This window comes from Thalassophryne amazonica, chromosome 5, assembly GCF_902500255.1.
Source record: "Thalassophryne amazonica chromosome 5, fThaAma1.1, whole genome shotgun sequence".
Classification (NCBI taxonomy): domain Eukaryota; kingdom Metazoa; phylum Chordata; class Actinopteri; order Batrachoidiformes; family Batrachoididae; genus Thalassophryne; species Thalassophryne amazonica.
The window spans coordinates 124304097-124327951 of record NC_047107.1 but is presented as its reverse complement, the minus strand read 5'-3'; the positions used below and the strand labels follow the sequence as shown (position 1 = coordinate 124327951).

The 23855-nt window shown below is 42.1% G+C and overlaps 1 protein-coding gene across 4 annotated transcripts in view; it reads left to right on the top strand.

Moving 5' to 3' along the window:
- Positions 1–23855, top strand: part of LOC117511263 (homeobox protein cut-like 2) — a 220377-nt gene that overhangs the window by 174443 nt on the left and 22079 nt on the right. For all 4 annotated transcript variants that reach the window (XM_034171269.1, XM_034171268.1, XM_034171270.1 and 1 more), the window contains 6 exons: positions 9609–9657; positions 10307–10405; positions 21616–21804; positions 23092–23150; positions 23241–23289; positions 23390–23489. In XM_034171269.1, the coding sequence (XP_034027160.1) occupies positions 9609–9657; positions 10307–10405; positions 21616–21804; positions 23092–23150; positions 23241–23289; positions 23390–23489 (545 nt within the window). The remainder of the gene's footprint in view (positions 1–9608; positions 9658–10306; positions 10406–21615; positions 21805–23091; positions 23151–23240; positions 23290–23389; positions 23490–23855) is intronic.

Genomic DNA, 23855 nt, shown 5'->3' with positions numbered 1-23855 from the left:
AGTGGTTCTCCTCCAATAAGAGTTGATTTTACACTATGTTGAGTTGATTTAGTCCTGTGGTAGAGTATATTTAACTCTGTTTAGACTGGGACCAAATGTTATCCCAGCACAGTAAATTTTACTCAGCAAAATTTCCTGTGTGGTTAGCACTGGTGCCTCACAGCATGAAGGGCATGGGATCACTTCCCACCCTTTCTGTGTGGAGTTTGCATGTTCTCCCTGTGTCTGAGTGGGTTTCCTCCCACATTCAAAACATGCTTATTTAGGGTCTGCTCCTTTCTCTGGCCCTGACCAAAGCAGCGACCGTACATCTGGAGTTGGTCCCTGGGTGCTGGACTGTGGCTGCACACTGTTCCTAGTGGTTGAATTGTGTCTAATGGTAATTAAGAAGTAAAAGGCACATGGCAGCCCACCTGGAGTTTGCCAAAAGACACCTTAAGGACTCTCAGACCATGGGATGTTTTTTTAGCAGCAGGAACTGGGAGACTAGTCAGGATTGAGGGAAAGATGAATGTAGCAATGTACAGAGACATCCTGGTTGAAAACCTGCTCCAGAGCACTCTTGGCGAGACTGGGGCGACGGTTCGTCTTTCACAGAGGTGTCAAATCCAGCTTCAGAAAGTAAAAGACCAGCTACATATTTGTTCCATCTTCCCAATAAACCACCTGATTGTAATTTGTTCAGCTCTTCAGGCAGGTGGATGAGCTAATTATCGAGATCAGCTGTTTTAGGTGCACAGGTAGAAGCAACACATGGGAGGGGTTTTACTTTCTGAAGCCGGATTTGACACCTCTGGTCTTTCAGCAGGACAGTGACCCTAAGCACACAGCCAAGATATCAAAGGAGTGGCTTCAGGACAACTCTGTGAATGTCCTTGAGTGGTCCAGCCAGAGCCCAGACCTGAATCTGATTGAACATCTCTGGAGAGATCTGAAAATGTCTCCCCATCCAGCCTGATGGAGCGTGAGAGGTGCTGCAAAGAGGAATGGACAAAACTGCCCAATGATAGTTGCACCAAGCTTGTGGCATCATATTCAAGAAGACTTGAGGCTGTAATTGCTGCCAAAAGTTCATCAACAAAGTACTGAGTAAAGGATGTGATTTCTTATTTCTTAGTTTTGTATTTTAATAAATTTGCAAAAATTAAATAAAAAACTTTTTCATGTTGTCATTATGGGGTGTTGTGAGTAGAATTTTGAGCGGAAATGAAGTTACTCCATTTTGGAATAAGGCTGTAACATAATGTGGAAATAATGTGGAATAAGTGGAAAAAGTGAAGTCTTGTGAATACTTTGTGGCTCCACTGTAAATAGTTATTATAATTACTACTATTAATAACAAACACTTGTTTTTTTGGTATATAAGTCACACCAGAGTATAAGTCACTGGGCCTCCAAAACTAATAATAAATAAACAATGTACTCCCGAAAATACAGTAACAGTCATTAAAGGTTAAACAGGTTTGCAGCGCAAAACCACTGCTGGTTCAGTTGAACTATTAACACAACTCTTAGGTTATGTCTTCTTATGAAAATGAATTTATAGCGACTTTTATCTATAAGAAAATTGTTTGAACAGGGTTCTTGACTCACCAGATCAGTTTTATTCTCAGTTTTGATTCACGTTTTACAACTCAGACAGTTAATTCAATTCAATTTTGTCTTTTTTTTATATAGCACCAAATCACAACAAACAGTTGCCCCAAGGCGCTTTATATTGTAAGGCAAGGCCATACTATAATTATGTAAAACCCCAACGGTCAAAACGACCCCCTGTGAGCAAGCACTTGGCTACAGTGGGAAGGAAAAACTCCCTTTTAACAGGAAGAAACCTCCAGCAGAACCAGGCTCAGGGAGGGGCAGTCTTCTGCTGGGACTGGTTGGGGCTGAGGGAGAGAACCAGGAAAAAGACATGCTGTGGAGGGGAGCAGAGATCGATCACTAATGATTAAATGCAGAGTGGTGCATACAGAGCAAAAAGAGAAAGAACACCAGTGCATCATGGGAACCCCCCAGCAGTCTAAGTCTATAGCAGCATAACTAAGGGATGGTTCAGGGTCACCTGATCCAGCCCTAACTATAAGCTTTAGCAAAAAGGAAAGTTTTAAGCCTAATCTTAAAAGTAGAGAGGGTGTCTGTCTCCCTGATCTGAATTGGGAGCTGGTTCCACATGAGAGGAGCCTGAAAGCTGAAGGCTCTGCCTCCCATTCTACTCTTACAAACCCTAGGAACTACAAGTAAGCCTGCAGTCTGAGAGCGAAGCGCTCTATTGGGGTGATATGGTACTACGAGGTCCCTAAGATAAGATGGGACCTGATTATTCAAAACCTTATAAGTAAGAAGAAGAATTTTAAATTCTATTCTAGAATTAACAGGAAGCCAATGAAGAGAGGCCAATATGGGTGAGATATGCTCTCTCCTTCTAGTCCCCGTTAGTACTCTAGCTGCAGCATTTTGAATTAACTGAAGGCTTTTTAGGGAACTTTTAGGACAACCTGATAATGATGAATTACAGTAGTCCAGCCTAGAGGAAATAAATGCATGAATTAGTTTTTCAGCATCACTCTGAGACAAGACCTTTCTAATTTTAGAGATATTGCGTAAATGCAAAAAAGCAGTCCTACATATTTGTTTAATATGCGCTTTGAATGACATATCTTGACCAAGATTTCTCACAGTATTACTAGAGGTCAGGGTAATGCCATCCAGAGTAAGGATCTGGTTAGACACCATGTTTCTAAGATTTGTGGGGCCAAGTACAATAACTTCAGTTTTATCTGAGTTTAAAAGCAGGAAATTAGAGGTCATCCATGTCTTTATGTCTGTAAGACAATCCTGCAGTTTAGCTAATTGGTGTGTGTCCTCTGGCTTCATGGATAGATAAAGCTGGGTATCATCTGCGTAACAATGAAAATTTAAGCAATACCGTCTAATAATACTGCCTAAGGGAAGCATGTATAAAGTGAATAAAATTGGTCCTAGCACAGAACCTTGTGGAACTCCATAATTAACTTTAGTCTGTGAAGAAGATTCCCCATTTACATGAACAAATTGTAATCTATTAGACAAATATGATTCAAACCACCGCAGCGCAGTGCCTTTAATACCTATGGCATGCTCTAATCTCTGTAATAAAATTTTATGGTCAACAGTATCAAAAGCAGCACTGAGGTCTAACAGAACAAGCACAGAGATGAGTCCACTGTCCGAGGCCATAAGAAGATCATTTGTAACCTTCACTAATGCTGTTTCTGTACTATGATGAATTCTAAAACCTGACTGAAACTCTTCAAATAGACCATTCCTCTGCAGATGATCAGTTAGCTGTTTTACAACTACCCTTTCAAGAATTTTTGAGAGAAAAGGAAGGTTGGAGATTGGCCTATAATTAGCTAAGATAGCTGGGTCAAGTGATGGCTTTTTAAGTAATGGTTTAATTACTGCCACCTTAAAAGCCTGTGGTACATAGCCAACTAACAAAGATAGATTGATCATATTTAAGATCGAAGCATTAAATAATGGTAGGGCTTCCTTGAGCAGCCTGGTAGGAATGGGGTCTAATAGACATGTTGATGGTTTGGATGAAGTAACTAATGAAAATAACTCAGACAGAACAATCGGAGAGAAAGAGTCTAACCAAATACCGGCATCACTGAAAGCAGCCAAAGATAACGATACGTCTTTGGGATGGTTATGAGTAATTTTTTCTCTAATAGTTAAAATTTTGTTAGCAAAGAAAGTCATGAAGTCATTACTAGTTAAAGTTAATGGAATACTCAGCTCAATAGAGCTCTGACTCTTTGTCAGCCTGGCTACAGTGCTGAAAAGAAACCTGGGGTTGTTCTTATTTTCTTCAATTAGTGATGAGTAGAAAGATGTCCTAGCTTTACGGAGGGCTTTTTTATAGAGCAACAGACTCTTTTTCCAGGCTAAGTGAAGATCTTCTAAATTAGTGAGACGCCATTTCCTCTCCAACTTACGGGTTATCTGCTTTAAGCTACGAGTTTGTGAGTTATACCACGGAGTCAGGCACTTCTGATTTAAAGCTCTCTTTTTCAGAGGAGCTACAGCATCCAAAGTTGTCTTCAATGAGGATGTAAAACTATTGACGACATACTCTATCTCACTTACAGAGTTTAGGTAGCTACTCTGCACTGTGTTGGTATATGGCATTAGAGAACATAAAGAAGGAATCATATCCTTAAACCTAGTTACAGTGCTTTCTGAAAGACTTCTAGTGTAATGAAACTTATTCCCCACTGCTGGGCAGTCCATCAGAGTAAATGTAAATGTTATTAAGAAATGATCAGACAGAAGGGAGTTTTCAGGGAATACTGTTAATTCTTCAATTTCCATACCATAAGTCAGAACAAGATCTAAGATATGATTAAAGTGGTGGGTGGACTCATTTACATTTTGAGCAAAGCCAATAGAGTCTAATAATAGATTAAATGCAGTGTTGAGGCTGTCATTCTCAGCATCTGTGTGGATGTTAAAATCGCCCACTATAATTATCTTATCTGAGCTAAGCACTAAGTCAGACAAAAGGTCTGAAAATTCACAGAGAAACTCACAGTAACGACCAGGTGGACGATAGATAATAACAAAAAAAACTGGTTTTTGGGACTTCCAATTTGGATGGACAAGACTAAGAGTCAAGCTTTCAAATGAATTAAAGCTCTGTCTGGGTTTTTGATTAATTAATAAGCTGGAATGGAAGATTGCTGCTAATCCTCCGCCTCGGCCCGTGCTACGAGCATTCTGACAGTTAGTGTGACTCGGGGGTGTTGACTCATTTAAACTAACATATTCATCCTGCTGTAACCAGGTTTCTGTAAGGCAGAATAAATCAATATGTTGATCAATTATTATATAATTTACCAACAGGGACTTAGAAGAGAGAGACCTAATGTTTAATAGACCACATTTAACTGTTTTAGTCTGTGGTGCAGTTGAAGGTGCCATATTATTTTTTCTTTTTGAATTTTTATGCTTAAATAGATTTTTGCTGGTTATTGGTGGTCTGGGAGCAGACACCGTCTCTACGTGGATGGGGTAATGAGGGGATGGCAGGGGGAGAGAAGCTGCAGAGAGGTGTGTAAGACTACAACTCTGCTTCCTGGTCCCAACCCTGGATAGTCACGGTTTGGAGGATTTAAGAAAATTGGCCAGATTTCTAGAAATGAGAGCTGCTCCATCCAAAGTGGGATGGATGCCATCTCTCCTAACAAGACCAGGTTTTCCCCAGAAGCTTTGCCAATTATCTATGAAGCCCACCTCATTTTTTGGACACCACTCAGACAGCCAGCAATTCAAGGAGAACATGCAGTTATTAGAAGTTACTGGTTTTGTTGTCTTTGTCAGACTTAATGTGTTATTTTCTGAGTTTATTCACACTCTTTTTGCTCTGTATGCACCACTCTGCATTTAATCATTAGTGATCGATCTCTGCTCCCCTCCACAGCATGTCTTTTTCCTGGTTCTCTCCCTCAGCCCCAACCAGTCCCAGCAGAAGACTGCCCCTCCCTGAGCCTGGTTCTGCTGGAGGTTTCTTCCTGTTAAAAGGGAGTTTTTCCTTCCCACTGTAGCCAAGTGCTTGCTCACAGGGGGTCGTTTTGACCGTTGGGGTTTTACATAATTATTGTATGGCCTTGCCTTACAATATAAAGTGCCTTGGGGCAACTGTTTGTTGTGATTTGGCGCTATATAAAAAAATTGATTCATTGATTGATAGTCACGTGGCCACATGAACTATACAACAGTCACAGAGAAATAAATAAAAAAAGGAGTTTAGAATTTACTCGTACTCAACCTTCCAAAATGTTGGCTAAATTTAGTGAGATAATAAAATAGTTGTGATTTCTGCAGGAAGACAAACAAATCCAGAACAGTACAGTTCTGTTTTCCATCCACCACTGACATCCTTCCTTTCTGTCCTCTCAATTTTTTTTTTTTTTATCGCTGCTTAATAGCTGCATAATTTGTACTAGCGCCATAATATTGTGGGGAAGAATCACAAGCGCAGCAAACTGTGGCCATCTGTTCGGGAAACTCAAAGTAACCATCTATCTGCCGCGGTCAGGAGAAGTGAGGGCGCCCCCTTGGCCTTCTCCACACCCAGGAACCTCTGTGCTGGATCCTGGCTTCAAATTAAGTTGACTGACTGTTTATGTGTGTGTGTGTGTGTGTGTGTGTGTGTGTGTGTGTGTGTGTGTGTGTGTGTGTGTGTGTGTGTGTGTGTGTGTGTGTGTGTGTGTGTGTGTGTGTGTGTGTGTGTGTGTGTGTTTTGCTTCATGTTTATTTTGGGTTCTGGACCCTGTTTGAGATTTGTTTGTCTTTATGTTTCAGTGGACTTCACTTGGCTCGTTGGGTTTTACATTAATTTTGTTTTGTGTTCAGGAGTTTTATGGAGATGCTTGTCCCTCTGTGATCATTTTTAAATGGTCTGCCTTTATGTAGCACTTTTATGGTCAGAGTGCTTTACAATGATGCCTCACATTCACACACTTGCACTGATGTCAGGGTGCTGCCATGCAAGGCGCTCAGTACGCATCGGGAGCAACTTGGGGATAAAGGACCTTACCCAAGAGTTTTGAGTGATTATCCAATCTGATGGGGATTTGAACCAAGGATCCACTTGTTTATATACGAGGTCTGTTAGAAAAGTATCCGACATTATTTTTTTCAAAAACCATATGGATTTGAATCACGTGTGATTACATCAGACATGCTTGAACCCTCGTGGGCACGCGAGAGTTTTTTCCACGCCTGTCGGTTACGTCATTCGCCTGTGGGCAGTCTTTGAGTGAGGAGTCGCCCACCCTCTCATCGATTTTTTCATTGTTTAGGAATGGCTCAGAGACTGCTGCTTTGTTTGATAAAAAATTTTTTCAAAAGCTGTAAGTCACAACTGAGTGGACACCATTCGATAAATTCAGCTGGTTTTCGGTAAAAATTTTAACGGCTGATGAGAGATTTTGGTCTGGTAGTGTCACTTTAAGGACGGCCCACAGCGCCTGACGGCGATCTGCACTTCGAGGCGGCAGCGTTTCGCCGTTTCAAGTTGAAAACTTCCACATGTCAGGCTCTGTTGACCCAGTAAGTCATCAGAGAACAGAGAACTTTCAGAAGAAGTCGGCATGAGGAGTTTATTCGGACATTCCATTGTTAACGGACATTTTGTAATGAAAGAACGTGCGGGCAGAGTCGCATGTCGGGCCGGACCCGACCGCGGGGGGTCGCGACAGGAAAAACACCTCCGTTGGAAACCGTAACGGGCAAGTTGGAACATGCCCAAGCTGTTAAACAATTTCTCAGTTACTCACTTGTTGAAAGCCATCAAAAGCCGCCTGAATTTTACAAATGGTTTTCAACACGGAGGTGTTTTTCCTGTCGTGGCGCACACAGTTTCCGTGACGACTCGGCGAATTTGCGCGCACGTCTTTCATTACAAAATGTCCTTAAACAGTGGAATGTCCGCATAAAGTCCTCATGCCGGCCTCTTCTGAATCTTCTCTGTTCTCTCACGACGTCCTGGGTGAATTAAGCCTTAAATGAGGATGTTTTCAGGTCGAAACAGGCCGACGACGGCGCCTAGAAGTGCTGCACGACGTCCCGCTGCGTGGGAAGTCCTTACACCGACAGAAACACCCCATAATCTCTCATCAGCCGTTAAACTTTTCACCGAAAACCAGCTTAATTTCTCGAATAGTGTCCACTTGGATATTCCTCACAGGTCCAGAAAAAATTTCGATAAAGCAACGCATGCCGTCTCGAGCAGCATGTGAAACAAAGGAATTCAGCCTAGAGGGCGGGACCACATCTCACTCAAGGCCTGCCCACAGGGAAATAACGTCACCGACGCGTGAAAAAACTCACGCGTGCGCACGAGGGTTCAAGCATGATTGGTGTAATCGCACGTCATTCAAATCCATATAGTTAAAAAAAAAATAAAAGTGTCGGTTTCTTACCTAATACACCTCGTGTATATATATATATATATATATATATATATATATATATATATATATATATACTCAACAAAAATATAAACGCAACACTTTTGGTTTTGCTCCCATTTTGTATGAGATGAACTCAAAGATCTCAAACTTTTTCCACATACACAATATCACCATTTCCCTCAAATATTGTTCACAAACCAGTCTAAATCTGTGATAGTGAGCACTTCTCCTTTGCTGAGATAATCCATCCCACCTCACAGGTGTGCCATATCAAGATGCTGATTAGACACCATGATTAGTGCACAGGTGTGCCTTAGACTGTCCACAATAAAAGGCCACTCTGAAAGGTGCAGTTTTGTTTTATTGGGGGGGATACCAGTCAGTATCTGGTGTGACCACCATTTGCCTCATGCAGTGCAACACATCTCCTTCGCATAGAGTTGATCAGGTTGTCAATATTGGCCTGTGGAATGTTGGTCCACTCCTCTTCAATGGCTGTGCGAAGTTGCGACGACGAACTGGAGTCAGGTCAAGACCCCGATGAGGACGTCGAGCATGCAGATGAGCTTCCCTGAGACGGTTTCTGACAGTTTGTGCAGAAATTCTTTGGTTATGCACACCGATTGTTTCAGCAGCTGTCCGAGTAGCTGGTCTCAGACGATCTTGGAGGTGAACATGCTGGATGTGGAGGTCCTGGGCTGGTGTGGTTACATGTGGTCTGCAGTTGTGAGGCTGGTTGGATGTACTGCCAAATTCTCTGAAACGCCTTTGGAGATGGCTTATGGTAGAGAAATGAACATTCAATACACGAGCAACAGCTCTGGTTGACATTCCTGCTGTCAGCATGCCAATTGCACGCTCCCTCAAATCTTGCGACATCTGTGGCAGTGTGCTGTGTGATAAAACTGCACCTTTCAGAGTGGCCTTTTATTGTGGGCAGTCTAAGGCACACCTGTGCACTAATCATGGTGTCTAATCAGCATCTTGATATGGCACACCTGTGAGGTGGGATGGATTATCTCAGCAAAGGAGAAGTGCTCACTATCACAGATTTAGACTGGTTTGTGAACAATATTTGAGGGAAATGGTGATATTGTGTATGTGGAAAAAGTTTTAGATCTTTGAGTTCATCTCATACAAAATGGGAGCAAAAACAAAAGTGTTGCATTTATATTTTTGTTGAGTGTATATATATGTACAGCTTGCTTGAGGGGTTGTGTGGCCACCACCCAGAATCAAAAATAAAACCTGAGCCAACGGCCATCCACCCCCAGAGAGGAGATGGACTCCACCTGAAAGTGTTAACTTGTAGATAAGTGTATGAATGTGAAATGAATTGTAGAATCATTCATTTATCTCGGTGATGTCTCTGGATCTTCAGCCTCTGACATGTGAAGACGCATGATGGGGTCACGAGGTCACGGGACAGAGGTGTTTGCCAAAGTCTTTCAGGTCCCGGTGCTTCCCGTCTGACTGTGTGGAGTCGATCGTGATAATTTCATTGGGTTGAAGAGTAGGACTTTATGGCGCTGTTTATTACTGAGTTATTCTCTTGTGTAATAACAGCTCTGAGGTCTCACTGTGGTTGTGAGGCATTTACTCGATACTGCGAGCTTCTCACTGACCCCATGTTGGTCTGCTTTACAGGGCAGAGGAGGTCGATGCCATTGTGGTGAATCTTGAGAAGGCAAACCAGGTGAGTCTGGTCTTCCTCAGAACTTCTCTGATAGAGATGCTCCTTCGTTAAGGTAATCACTTCTGTAATCAAGCCTCCGCTTTAATTAGACGCCCTCCGTCCTGCATCTCCCCCTTCCCTGAGCATGTGATTAGCGAGTGTGAACCTGAACCCCTGTTGGTGGGTGCGCTGTGGCACCGTGGATCGACTCAGCAGAAAACAGGAGTGTGCCGAGCACTATTGATGGTGACGCACCGAGCGCAGGGGTTCTTACTTATCTCACTGCCTTGATTGCTTCCTACACAGTGATACCTCTTTTTTCTGCTTCTGTCTCCTCTCTCTCTCTCTCTCTCTTTCTCTTTCTCTCTCTCACTCACTTTCTCTCTCTCACTCACTTTTTTCTCACTCTGTTACTTTCTGCCAGCAACTCCAAGATAAATGTTCTGAAAATGAATCATTAATTAGCCAGGCGGGTGTGACAGAGCAGGTAAACGGTTTGGGGAATAAAGTGAACCGACTAAATGGTCCCCTCAGAACTAAGTGGTTCTTGGACCCCCGCTCAGGTGTTCTCGTGCACCTCTAAAATTGAGAGCGAGGCCACCGCCTTTGATTTGTTTAATCATTATTTGATGTGGCTGGTGCTTGAAAATCATAACATTGTTCTGTGCAGAGAGCAGAAATGGCCCAGAGAGAAGTGGAGCAGCTGAAGGAGCAGCTCGCCGGTGGCCAGACTACAGCAAACGGTCCTTCAGCAGAGGGCGCTAATCGGGTAACAATGATCTCTTGGTTCCCTTTTAACCCTTTTCTTAAGGATTTGTTGTTTTTAATTGAGTTGTTTGTTTGCCTGTTTGTAATACTGGTTTGAATATATCATCACCCAATTTTATTGAATTATTATTATTAGAGGAAGAATAAATTAGATTTCCCAGAGCGAAATCTCATGAAACAAGTCTGAACCTGGTCACTCATTTATGATCCTTACCGTAGATTCTATATTGATGATGTTTAATCCTGATCTTTGACCTTGATAATTCATCTTTAATCCTGACTTTAGATTCTTTACATTTGCTAATCTTTGATCCTGATCACTGACCAACATCATTATTTTTTAATCCTGACATTACATTGTTTATTGATGACCTTTGATCCTGATCTGTGATTGTGATCTTTGAGCCTGACCATATAATATTACTGCTGATCTTTGATCCTGATCACTCGTTTTTGATCTTGGCCATCCTGATTACTCAACATTGATATTGAAAATCCTTACATACACTATTGCTGAGCTTTTGTTTGTACTGTATGTAAGATCATAAACACTCACCTTTGATCCTAACCTTAGATTCTTTATTGCTGATCTTTGCAGCTGATCTCTGATCCTGATTGCCTGACATTAAATTACTTATTGCTGATCTTTGATTCTGATCTCTGATCTTCATCACTCATCTTTGATCCAGACATTCGCTTCTTTACTGCTGATCTTTTATCCTGATCACTCATCTTTGATCCTGAGCGCAGCTGGTCTGCTCTGTGTCAGCCTGATCCCGTCAGATCTCAGAAGCTAAGCAGAGCAGGATCTGGTTAGTACTTGGATGGGAGACCTCTTTGGAACACCAGCGACTGTGTGTGTTTCTCCAGGTAAAACTGGAGTTGCGTCAGGAAGGGTATCCGGCGTAAAATTTGTGCCAAATACCAATGTGGATCTGGCTGTATCCACTGTGGCGACTCCGAACAAAAACACCGGGAGCAGCAGAATGAACAACAACAACAACTCATCTTTTATCCTGCTCTTAGATTCTTTATTGCTGATCTTTGCACATTATCTCTGATCTTGATCACTCATCCTTGATCCTGATTTCCTGATCTTAGATTCTTTCCTGCTGATCTTTGATTCTTAATGCTTTCTTTTGGTACTGACCTTAGACTGTTTATTGCTGATCTTTGACCCTTATCTTATCCTGATTACTCATCTTTTACTGCTCTCTGATCCGAATCACTCATCTTTGATCCTAACCGTACATTCATTATTGCTGATCTTTGATCCGTATATTTGACCCTGATGACTCATGTTTGATCCTTTACTCCTGATCACTCCTCTTGGATCCTACATTTTTTACTCCTTATCTTTTATTCTGATCACTCATCTTTGATCCTAACTTTACATTCATTATTTCTGATGTTTGATCTGTATATTTGATCCTGATCACTCATCTTTGATCCTGACCTTAGATTCTTTATTGCTTATCTTTGCACCTCATTCATAATCCTGACCACTCTCCTTTGATCCTGACAGCTTTTCTCCAAAGACGTTAAGATTTTTATTGCTGTTTCTCTCTTTGTCTTGCTTAAATGCAGATTACAGGATCAAAGAAATCAAGGTCTGAAATCAAAGGCATGATCAGGTTGAAAAGAATCTGTGCCAAAGGTCAAAGCTGAATGATTAAAGGCAAGAGTTACCCCACAATCCAGATTATTCCTAAAATGTAATAAATTCATCCTTAATTTGGCTTCTTCTTCTTCTTCTTTGTCTTTCGGCTGTTCCCGTTAGCGGTCGCCACAGCAGATCAATCATTTCCATCTCACCCTGTCCTCTGTATCTTCCTCTGTCACACCAACCACCTGCATGTCCTCTCTCAGCACATCCATGAACCTCCTCTTTGGTCTCCCTCTTCTCCTCCTGCCTGGTGGTTCCATCCTCAGCATCCTTCTCCCTATATACCCTGGGTCCCTCCTCTGCACATGTCCAAACCATCTCAATCTCGCCTCTCTGACTTTGTCTCCAAATCGTCCCACCTGAGCTGTCCCTCTGATATGTTCATTCCTAATCTTGTCCATTCTTGTCACTCCCAAAGAGAATCTCAACATCTTCAGCTCTGCCACCTCCAGCTCTGCCTCCTGTCTTTTTGTTAGTGCCACTGTCTCTAAACCATACAACATAGCTGGTCTCACTACTGTTTTGTAAACTTTCCCCTTCACTCTTGCTGATATTCTTCGGTCACAAATCACTCCTGCCACCTTTCTCCACCCACTCCACCCTGCCTGCACTCTCTTCTTCACCTCTCTACCACACTCTCCATTACTTTGAACAGTTGACCCCAAATATTTAAACTCATCTACTTTCACCAGTTCTACTCCTTGTAACTGCACTATTCCACTGGGCTCCCTCTCATTCACACACATGTACTCAGTCTTGCTTCTACTGACTTTCATTCCCCTTCTCTCCAAAGCATATCTCCACTTCTCCAGACTAGACTCAACTTGCTCTCTACTCTCACTACAGATCACAATGTCATCTGCAAACATCATAGTCCATGGGGACTCCTGTCTGATCTCATCTGTCAACCTGTCCATCACCACTGCAAACAAGAAAGGACTCAGAGCTGATCCTTGGTGTAATCCCACCTCCACCTTGAATGAGTCTGTCATTCCGACTGCGCATCTCACCGCTGTCACACTATTCTTGTACATGTCCTGCACTACCCTAACATACTTCTCTGCCACTCCAGACTTCCTCATACAATGCCACAACTCTTCTCTTGGCACCCTATCATAATCAATCAATCAATCAACTTTTTTCTTATATAGCGCCAAATCACAACAAACAGTTGCCCCAAGGCGCTCCACATTGCAAGGCAAGGCCATACAATAATTATGAAAAACCCCAACGGTCAAAACGACCCCCTATGAGCAAGCACTTGGCCACAGTGGGAAGGAAAAACTCCCTTTTAACAGGAAGAAACCTCCAGCAGAACCAGGCTCAGGGAGGGGCAGTCTTCTGCTGAGACTGGTTGGGGCTGAGGGAAAGAACCAGGAAAAAGAGATCGATCACTAATGATTAAATGCAGAGTGATGCATACGGAGCAAAAAGAGAAAGAAACAGTGCATCATGGGAACCCCCCCACAGTCTACGTCTAAAGCAACATAACCAAGGGATGGTCCAGGGTCACCCGATCCAGCCCTAACTATAAGCCTTAGCGAAAAGGAAAGTTTTAAGCCTAATCTTAAAAGTAGAGAGGGTATCTGTCTCCCTGATCTGAATTGGGAGCTGGTTCCACAGGAGAGGAGCCTGAAAGCTGAAGGCTCTGCCTCCCATTCTACTCTTAACAAACCCTAGGAACTACAAGTAAGCCCGCAGTCTGAGAGCGAAGCGCTCTAATGGGGTAATATGGTACTACGAGGTCCCTAAGATAAGATGGGACCTGATTATTCAAACCTTATAAGTAAGAAGAAGAATTTTAAATTCTATTCTAGCATTAACAGGAAGCCAATGAAGGGAGGCCAACACGGGTGAGATATGCTCTCTCCTGCTAGTCCCCGTCAGTACTCTAGCTGCAGCATTCTGAACCAACTGAAGGCTTTTTAGGGAACTTTTAGGACAACCTGATAATAATGAATTACAATAGTCCAGCCTAGAGGAAATAAATGCATGAATTAATTTTTCAGCATCACTCTGAGACAAGACCTTTCTGATTTTAGAGATATTGCGTAAATGCAAAAAGGCAGTCCTACATATTTGTTTAATATGCGCTTTGAATGACATATCCTGATCAAAAATAACTCCAAGATTTCTCACAGTATTACTAGAGATCAGGGAAATGCCATCCAGAGTAACGATCTGGTTAGACACCATGCTTCTAAGATTTGTGGGGCCAAGTACAATAACTTCAGTTTTATCTGAGTTTAAAAGCAGGAAATTAGAGGTCATCCATGTCTTTATGTCTGTAAGACAATCCTGCAGTTTAGCTAATTGGTGTGTATCCTCTGGCTTCATGGATAGATAAAGCTGGGTATCATCTGCGTAACAATGAAAATTTAAGCAATACCGTCTAATAATACTGCCCAAGGGAAGCATGTATAAAGTGAATAAAATTGGTCCTAGCACAGAACCTTGTGGAACTCCATAATTAACTTTAGTCTGTGAAGAAGATTCCCCATTTACATGAACAAACTGTAATCTATTAGACAAATATGATTCAAACCACCGCAGCGCAATGCCTTTAATACCTATGACATGCTCTAATCTCTGTAATAAAATTTTATGGTCAACAGTATCAAAAGCAGCACTGAGGTCCAACAGAACAAGCACAGAGATAAGTCCACTGTCCGAAGCCATAAGAAGATCATTTGTAACCTTCACTAATGCTGTTTCTGTACTATGATGAATTCTAAAACCTGACTGAAACTCTTCAAATAGACCATTCCTCTGCAGGTGATCAGTTAGCTGTTTTACAACTACCCTCTCAAGAATCTTTGAGAGAAAAGGAAGGTTGGAGATTGGCCTATAATTAGCTAAGATAGCTGGGTCAAGTGATGGCTTTTTAAGTAATGGTTTAATTACTGCCACCTTAAAGGCCTGTGGTACATAACCAACTAACAAAGATAGATTGATCATATTTAAGATTGAAGCATTAAATAATGGTAGGACTTCCTTGAGCAGCCTGGCAGGAATGGGGTCTAATAAACATGTTGATGGTTTGGATGAAGTAACTAATGAAAATAACTCAGACAGAACAATCGGAGAGAAAGAGTCTAACCAAATACCGGCATCACTGAAAGCAGCCAAAGATAACGATACATCTTTGGGATGGTTATGAGTAATTTTTTCTCTAATAGTCAAAATTTTGTTAGCAAAGAAAGTCATGAAGTCATTACTAGTTAAAGTTAATGGAATACTCAGCTCAATAGAGCTCTGACTCTTTGTCAGCCTGGCTACAGTGCTGAAAAGAAACCTGGGGTTGTTCTTATTTTCTTCAATTAGTGATGAGTAGAAAGATGTCCTAGCTTCACGAAGGGCTTTCTTATAGAGCAACAAACTCTTTTTCCAGGCTCAGTGAAGATCTTCTAAATTAGTGAGACGCCATTTCCTCTCCAACTTACGGGTTATCTGCTTTAAGCTACGAGTTTGTGAGTTATACCACGGAGTCAGACACTTCTGATTTAAAGCTCTCTTTTTCAGAGGAGCTACAGCATCCAAAGTTGTCTTCAATGAGGATGTAAAACTATTGACAAGATACTCTAACTCCCTTACAGAGTTTAGGTAGCTACTCTGCTCTGTGTTGGTATATGACATTAGAGAACATAAAGAAGGAATCATATCCTTAAACCTAGTTACAGCGCTTTCTGAAAGACTTCTAGTGTAATGAAACTTATTCCCCACTGCAGGGTAGTCCATCAGAGTAAATGTAAATGTTATTAAAAAATGATCAGACAAAAGGGAGTTTTCAGGGAATACTGTTAAGTCTTCTATTTCCATACCATAAGTCAGAACAAGATCTAAAATATGATTAAAGTGGTGGGTGGACTCATTTACTTTTTGAGCAAAGCCGATAGAGTCTAATAATAGATTAAATGCAGTGTTGAGGCTGTCATTCTCAGCATCTGTGTGGATGTTAAAATCGCCCACTATAATTATCTTATCTGAGCTAAGCACTAAGTCAGACAAAAGGTCTGAAAATTCACAGAGAAACTCACAGTAACGACCAGGTGGACGATAGATAATAACAAATAAAACTGGTTTTTGGGACTTCCAATTTGGATGGACAAGACTAAGAGACAAGCTTTCAAATGAATTAAAGCTCTGTCTAGGTTTTTGATTAATTAATAAGCTGGAATGGAAGATTGCTGCTAATCCTCCGCCCCGGCCCGTGCTACGAGCATTCTGACAGTTAGTGTGACTCGGGGGTGTTGACTCATTTAAACTAACATATTCATCCTGCTGTAACCAAGTTTCTGTTAGGCAGAATAAATCAATACGTTGATCAATTATTATATCATTTACCAACAGGGACTTAGAAGAAAGAGACCTAATGTTTAATAGACCACATTTAACTGTTTTAGTCTGTGGTGCAATTGAAGGTGCTATATTATTTTTTCTTTTTGAATTTTTATGCTTAAATAGATTTTTGCTAGTTATTGGTGATCTGGGAGCAGGCACCGTCTCTACGGGGATGGGGTAATAAGGGGATGGCAGGGGGAGAGAAGCTGCAGAGAGGTGTGTAAGACCACAGCTCTGCCTCCTGGTCCCAACGCTAGACAGTCACAGTTTGGAGGATCCCAAAAAATTGGCCAGATTTCTAGAAATGAGAGCTGCTCCCTCTAAAGTGGGATGGATGCCGTCTCTCCTAACAAGACCAGGTTTTCCCCAGAAGCTTTGCCAATTATCAATGAAGCCCACCTCATTTTTTGGACACCACTCAGACAGCCAGCAATTCAAGGAGAACATGCGGCTAAACATATCACTCCCGGTCTGATTGAGGAGGGGCCCAGAGAAAACAACAGAGTCCGACATTGTTTTTGCAAAGTTACACACCGATTCAATGTTAATTTTAGTGACCTCCGATTGGCGTAACCGAGTGTCATTACTGCCGACGTGAATTACAATCTTACCAAATTTACGCTTAGCCTTAGCCAGCAATTTCAAATGTCCTTCGATGTCGCCTGCTCTGGCCCCCGGAAGACAATTGACTATGGTTGCTGGTGTCGCTAACTTCACATTTCTCAAAACAGAGTCGCCAATAACCAGAGTTTGATCCTCGGCGAGTGTATCGTCGAGTGGGGAAAAACGGTTAGAGATGTGAACGGGTTGACGGTGTACACGGGGCTTCTGTTTAGGGCTATGCTTCCTCGTCACAGTCACCCAGTCAGCCTGCCTTCCCGACTGCACGGGATCTGCCAGGGGGGAACTAACGGCGGCTAAGCTACCTTGGTCCGCACCGACTACAGGGGCCTGGCTAGCTGTAGAATTTTCCACGGTGCGGAGCCGAGCCTCCAATTCGCCCAGCCTGGCCTCCAAAGCTACGAATAAGCTGCACTTATTACAAGTACCGTTACTGCTAAAAGAGGCCGAGGAATAACTAAACATTTCACACCCAGAGCAGAAAAGTACGGGAGGGACAGGAGAAGCCGCCATGCTAAAACGGCTAAGAGCTAGTAGCTACGCTAAGCTAGCGGATTCCCAAACAGGGAATCCGACACTAGACAGGCTGTGGAGCAGCACAGGTAACGCACAACAACAGTGCTAAAATAAAATAAAAATCCACTAGACAGGCTGTGGAGCAGCACAGGTAACGCACAACAACAGTGCTAAAAAATAAAATAAAAATAAAAATCCACTGGACAGGCTGTGGAGCAGCACAGGTAAAAATCCACTGAACAGGTAACACACGACAACAGTGCTAAAAATAAAATAAAAATCCACTGGACAGGCTGTGGAGCAGCACAGGTAACGCACGACAACAGTGCTAAAAAACAAAACAAAAATCCACTGAACAGGCTGTGGAGCAGCACAGGTAACACACGACAACAGTGCCAAAAAATAAAATAAAAATCCACTGAACAGGCTGTGGAGCAGCACAGGTAACACACGACAACAGTGCTAAAAAATAAAATAAAAATCCACTGGACAGGCTGTGGAACAGCACAGGTAACACACGACAACAGTGCTAAAAAATAAAATAAAAATCCACTAGGCAGGCTGTGGAGCAGCACGACAACAGTGCTAAAAAATAAAATAAAAATCCACTGAACAGGCTGTGGAGCAGCACAGGTAACGCACAACAACAGTGCTAAAAAATAAAATAAAAATCCACTGGACAGGCTGTGGAGCAGCACAGGTAACACACGACAACAGTGCTAAAAAATAAAATAAAAATCCACTAGACAGGCTGTGGAGCAGCACAGGTAACGCACGACAACTGTGCTAAAATAAAATAAAAATCCACTAGGCAGGCTGTGGAGCAGCACAGGTAACGCACGACAACAGCGCTAAAATAAAATAAAAATCCACTAGGCAGGCTGTGGAGCAGCACGACAACAGTGCTAAAAAATAAAATAAAAATAAAAACGAAAGCGTTAGCAAGCTAGTTAGCTTGCCAACGCTGATAAAGGTTAGCTGATAAAAGTGCTCCGTCGCGATGCTTCGACCGTTAGAGGTCTTCTTTAGGCGTTGGAGCACGGTGAAAAAGTAAAAAAAAAAGTAAAAAAGTAAAAAAGTCTTGAAAAAGACTGTTAATTCAAAGAACTCAAACAGCTCAGTTCAAACAGCTAACAGATACCGCAGAAAGCTTTTTCTAAGTCCACAAACACACAATGTAACTCTTTCTGTCCTTCTCTGTACTTTTCCAACAGTATTCTCAGAGCAAACATTACATCTGTAGTGCTCTTTCTCGGCATGAAACCATATTGCTGCTCACAGATCTTCACCTGTTTTCTAAGCCTAGCTTCTACTACTCTTTCCCATAACTTCATGCTGTGGCTGATCAGCTTTATGCCTCTGTAGTTACTGCAGCTCTGCACATCACCCTTGTTCTTGAAAATAGGAACCAGCACACTTCGTCTCCACTCCTCAGGCATCGTCTCACTTTCCAAGATTTTATTAAACAATCTGGTTAGAAACTCTACTGCCATCTCTCCTAGACATTTCCATGCCTCCATTGGAATGTCATCTGGACCAACTGCCTTTCCACTCTTCATCCTCCTCATAGCAGCCCTCACTTCTTCCTTGCTAATCTCTTTTTTTTTTTTTTTTCAGTATTTTTATTAAATTTTCTTGCAAAGATATAACAATATGAATAATTGACAATATGAACATGTCAATATACAAGAAGAACAATACATTTCACACACACACATACACATCCATACTTGTGCACATATAAACCTTACATTGCGCAATTTATCACAATCCACTCAAATATCACTATTCAGCAGTAACAAAAAGGAAAATGCATAATAATAATAATAATGTAGAGATGACTTCTGTATTTCCTATTTCTGCTAATCTCTTTTACTTCCTGATTTACTCTCACCACATCATCCAGCCTTTTCTCTCGCTCATTTTCTTTATTCATCAACTCTTCAAAATATTCCCTCCACCTTCTCAGCACACACTCCTCACTTGTCAGCACATTACCATGTGCATCTTTTACCACCCTAACCTGCTGCACATCCTTTCCAGCTCTGTCCCTTTGTCTAGCCAATCGGTACAAGTCCTTTTCTCCTTCCTTACTATTCAACTTTTTGTACAGCTCGCAATATGCCTTATCCTTTGCTTTTGCCACTTCTCTTCTCGCCTTACGCTGCATCTCCTTGTACTCCTGTCTACTTTCTTCATCTCTCCGACTATCCCAAAACTTTTTCGCCAACCTCTTTCTCCTTATGCTTTCCTGGACCTCTTCATTCCACCACCAAGTCTCCTTGTCTTCCTTCCACTGTCCAGATGTCATACCCAGTACTGTCCTAGCTGTCTCCCTCACCACATCTGCAGTACTTTTCCAGTTGTCCAAAATTGCTTCCCCTCCAACTAGTGCTTCTCTCACCTGCTCGCTAAATTTCACACAACAGTCTTCCTCCTTCAGCTTCCACCATCTGATCCTTTGTTGAGCTCTCACTCTCTTCTTCTTCTTTACCTCTAAAGTCATCCTACAAACAACCATCCTATGCTGTCTAGTGACACTCTCTCCTGCTACCACCTTACAGTCTGTGATTTCTTTTAGCTTGCATCTCCTATAAAGAATGTAGTCCACCTGTGTGCACCTTCCTCCACTCTTATATGTTACCCTGTGCTCCTCCCTTTTCTTAAAGTAGGTATTCACCACAGCCATTTCCATCCTTTTTGCAAAATCAACTACCATCTGTCCTTCCCCATTCCTATCCTTGATACCATACCTACCCATTACTTCCTCATCACCTCTGTTCCCTTCACCAACATGCCCATTGAAGTCTGCTCCTATCACCACTCTTTCATGCTTGGGCACACTCTCCACCACCTCATCTAACACACTCCAGAAATCTTCTTTCTCCTTCATCTCACAACCTACCTGTGGGGCATATGCACTGATGATATTCATCATCACCCCTTCAATTTCCAACTTCACACTCATCACCCTGTCAGACACTCGCTTAACCTCCAACACACTTTTAACATACTCTTCCTTTAAAATGACCCCAACACCATTTCTCTTCCTGTCCTCACCATGGTACAACAACTTGTACCCACCGCCGATGCTCCTGCTCTTACTTCCCTTCCACTTGGTCTCTTGCACACACAATATGTCTACCTTTCTCCTCTCCATCATATCAGCCAGCTCTCTCCCTTTACTAGTCATACTACCAACATTCAAAGTCCCCACTCTCATTTCCACCCTTCTAGTTTTCTTCTTCTCCCGCTGTTCATGGCAACGTTTTCCTCCTCTTCTTCGTCTTCTTCGCCCAGCAGTAGCCCAATTTCCACCGGCACCCTGTTGGGCAATAGCACCGGTGGCGGACGTTGTTAACCTGGGCCACGACCGATCGGTATGGGAATTCGATTCTGAGTCTGCATAGTTGGGTTGGCTTGTTTTACGTCGGATGCCCTTCATGACGCAACCCTCCTCATTTATCCGGGCTTGGGACCGGCACTCAGAATGTACTGGCTGCACACCCCATGTTGGCGATTAACCTTAATTACCCAAAGAAAATATTTCAATATAATGAGCTGGAAGATTTTTGTGGCTCCTGATTAACTCACCTGCCGTTAGATTTCTTCAATCAACAGGTGGATGATGGAGGAGGATAGGTTTGTGTGACGTGATTACCTGCCATCTGTGTATCTGAAGGCAAATTATCTCAAAAGATGGTGGATGATGTGGATTGCGTTTTGTGGCAGAGTGGTCAGAGGGGTCGTTTTGACTCTTGGATGTCATGAGTAATGTAGGCAAGAATAATTGATCCTGTACAAAATACAATCAGCAAGAATAGAATCTACAAAAAAAAAGAAAAAACTTCATACTTAGGTTTGTTCAGTGTTTTTTAATTCTGTTTTTTGAAGTATGAATTTAGTCATTGTTACACACCAGCCTGCTCGGACCTTCTGCTCTCTGAGTTCTGTCTCCACTGCAGAGGTCGTGACAGACTGCTTACACGCTTACGTGCTCTCTCTTCCTCGCCGTTTTATCACATTTGCTGCTGGCTTTCACACCGTTGGTCTCCTCACCCTGTCAGGAGAAGGAGAAGGGCGAGGTGTTGCCCTCCCAGCTGGAGGCTGCACTGCTGGCTAAAGATCGTGAAATCCTTCGGCTTCTGGAGAACATCCAGCGGCTGCAGTTCACCCTACAGGAAGTTCAGGAGACCTCAGCCAATCAGATCCTCGAGCTGGAACACCAGCTGACCTTCAAGACAGAAGCTATTGAGGTGAGAGTTTCCAGCATATGGGACACGATAAAACATTAAGGCCCTGCCACACCTTGACGATTTAGCCTGCATATGCTGCCCTTATTAAAAATGTTGCCACACGCTGGCATACGTTTAATAAATTAATGCAGCTGTCACACCTTAACGATCATCCAGCGTATGCTGACAGCCCCGTTTCCACCGAGTGGTTCGAGTCGGTACTGCACGGTGTGGTGCGGGTCAGAAAAGTTTAATTTAACATTATTTTATTTTTATTTTTTTTTTTATCTTGGTGGACCATTTTCATAGTGTACAGAATGCTGATGAGTGGACTGCCGTGAATGAATGGAGTGCTGTGACTCTTTACACTTTTAAAGCTTTGTGATCATCACAGACCTGGATAATGAAACTCTGTTATGATTTAAACTTTTGAAGCACCAGTCGGCCGCAGTCAGGTGTTACCTGTGTTTGTCGTGTACACTGACGGATCACACCGTCAGCGACGCAGCTTTAAAACTTTAAAGAGTCGCAGCACTTCATTCAGCTCTGATCACATCTGATCGATCAGGTTGTCTGATGATCACAGCGATGGCGCTTTAAAAGTTTAAATCATCACAGCGCTTCTGTGTGATCAGACTGCGCCACACTGGCATCCTCTGAGAAACGCACCTGCAGCAGAAAAAAAAACACAGAGGGATTGCTTTTAAAACACTGCATTTCCAGCCAAGACAAGGAACTAAAGTATTTTCAGTCATCGTTTTTCAGAATCAGGATGCTTTATTATGTGGATATGTGTCCGTCAGACTGTGATGATCAATCGGACTGAAATGAACAGGTAATATTTACTCCGTGTGTAAATTAAATATTTTGTCTGCATGAGAACTGCAGGTTTCAGCCAATCAGTGGCCAGCATTAATGGACGTATTTAGGCTTATGAGTAAATTACAAGAAATGTGTGCCAACAATCACAAAACTTACCTACAACCTATGTCCCGCATGTGCGAGACATATGAGTCACACTCATTGAAAATTTTCAGCATGTCCAAAATTTTTCAAGGAGCTCAGCATATTAGGACATGTATCAGCAAGCTTCAATGTTCAACATGCTCTTAATTTATAAAAAAAAAACCTACCCTTAACTTATTTATTAGACTTATGCCAGCGTTTTTAATACGGTTGGCATATGCTGGCTAAATCGTCAAGGTGTGACAGGGCCTTTAAAAACACTTTATCAACACTCAGTGGCGATTTAACAAGATTCTTTTTTAGTATGATATAAATTACACTACTTTTCTTTTTGTGTTTCAGAGATTAGAAAGCAAACTGCAATCCCAGATGGACTATGAAGAGATTAAAACTGAACTCAGGTGATAATCTGCGTAGATTAAATTTGTAACTAAAACCATGTGACTTCATATCCAGATAGCTTCCTTTAATATTGTTATTTCTGTTCTTAGTATCTTGAAGGTCATGAAGCTAGCTTCAGCAAATGGCAGTTCATCCCGGGTACAGTTATGTTCAACCAGCAGCATAAAAAAATGAGAATCATCCTTTTACAAATCATCTGTCTTTGAACCTGTGGCTTTATATTTCTTTGTGTGTCCAGGATTCTGCAAAAGCTGCAGAGGCTCTTTTGTTGGATAAAGAGACGTTCCTGCCATCTCACAAGTACCTGGTGGAGAAAGCCCGCATTTTGCACAGCAATGGTAAAGTAAATGTTTATTTGGTGGGAACTCTGTGAGTGATGAAATAGATAGCCTTCAGATTCTCTGTCCTGATGGCAGATGCAAAAATGGGAAATGCTAGTGCAAAACCAGATGAAAGAAGAATGCAGCATTCAGCTCTACTTAGCTTCCCCATATCATGGAAACATTTTTATGAGAATTTAATGGAGCCATGCAGTAGTGCAAAATGGACAGGAGAAAAATGCATGCTCAATAGTACCAAAAATGCACACTATTGACGTCACCCATGCAATTGGAAAAATAATGATATCACATTACTTAGAAGCCACCAATCAAAAGGACAAGAATCTGTTTACATGTCATAACATGCCATTATTTGCAGTCGGC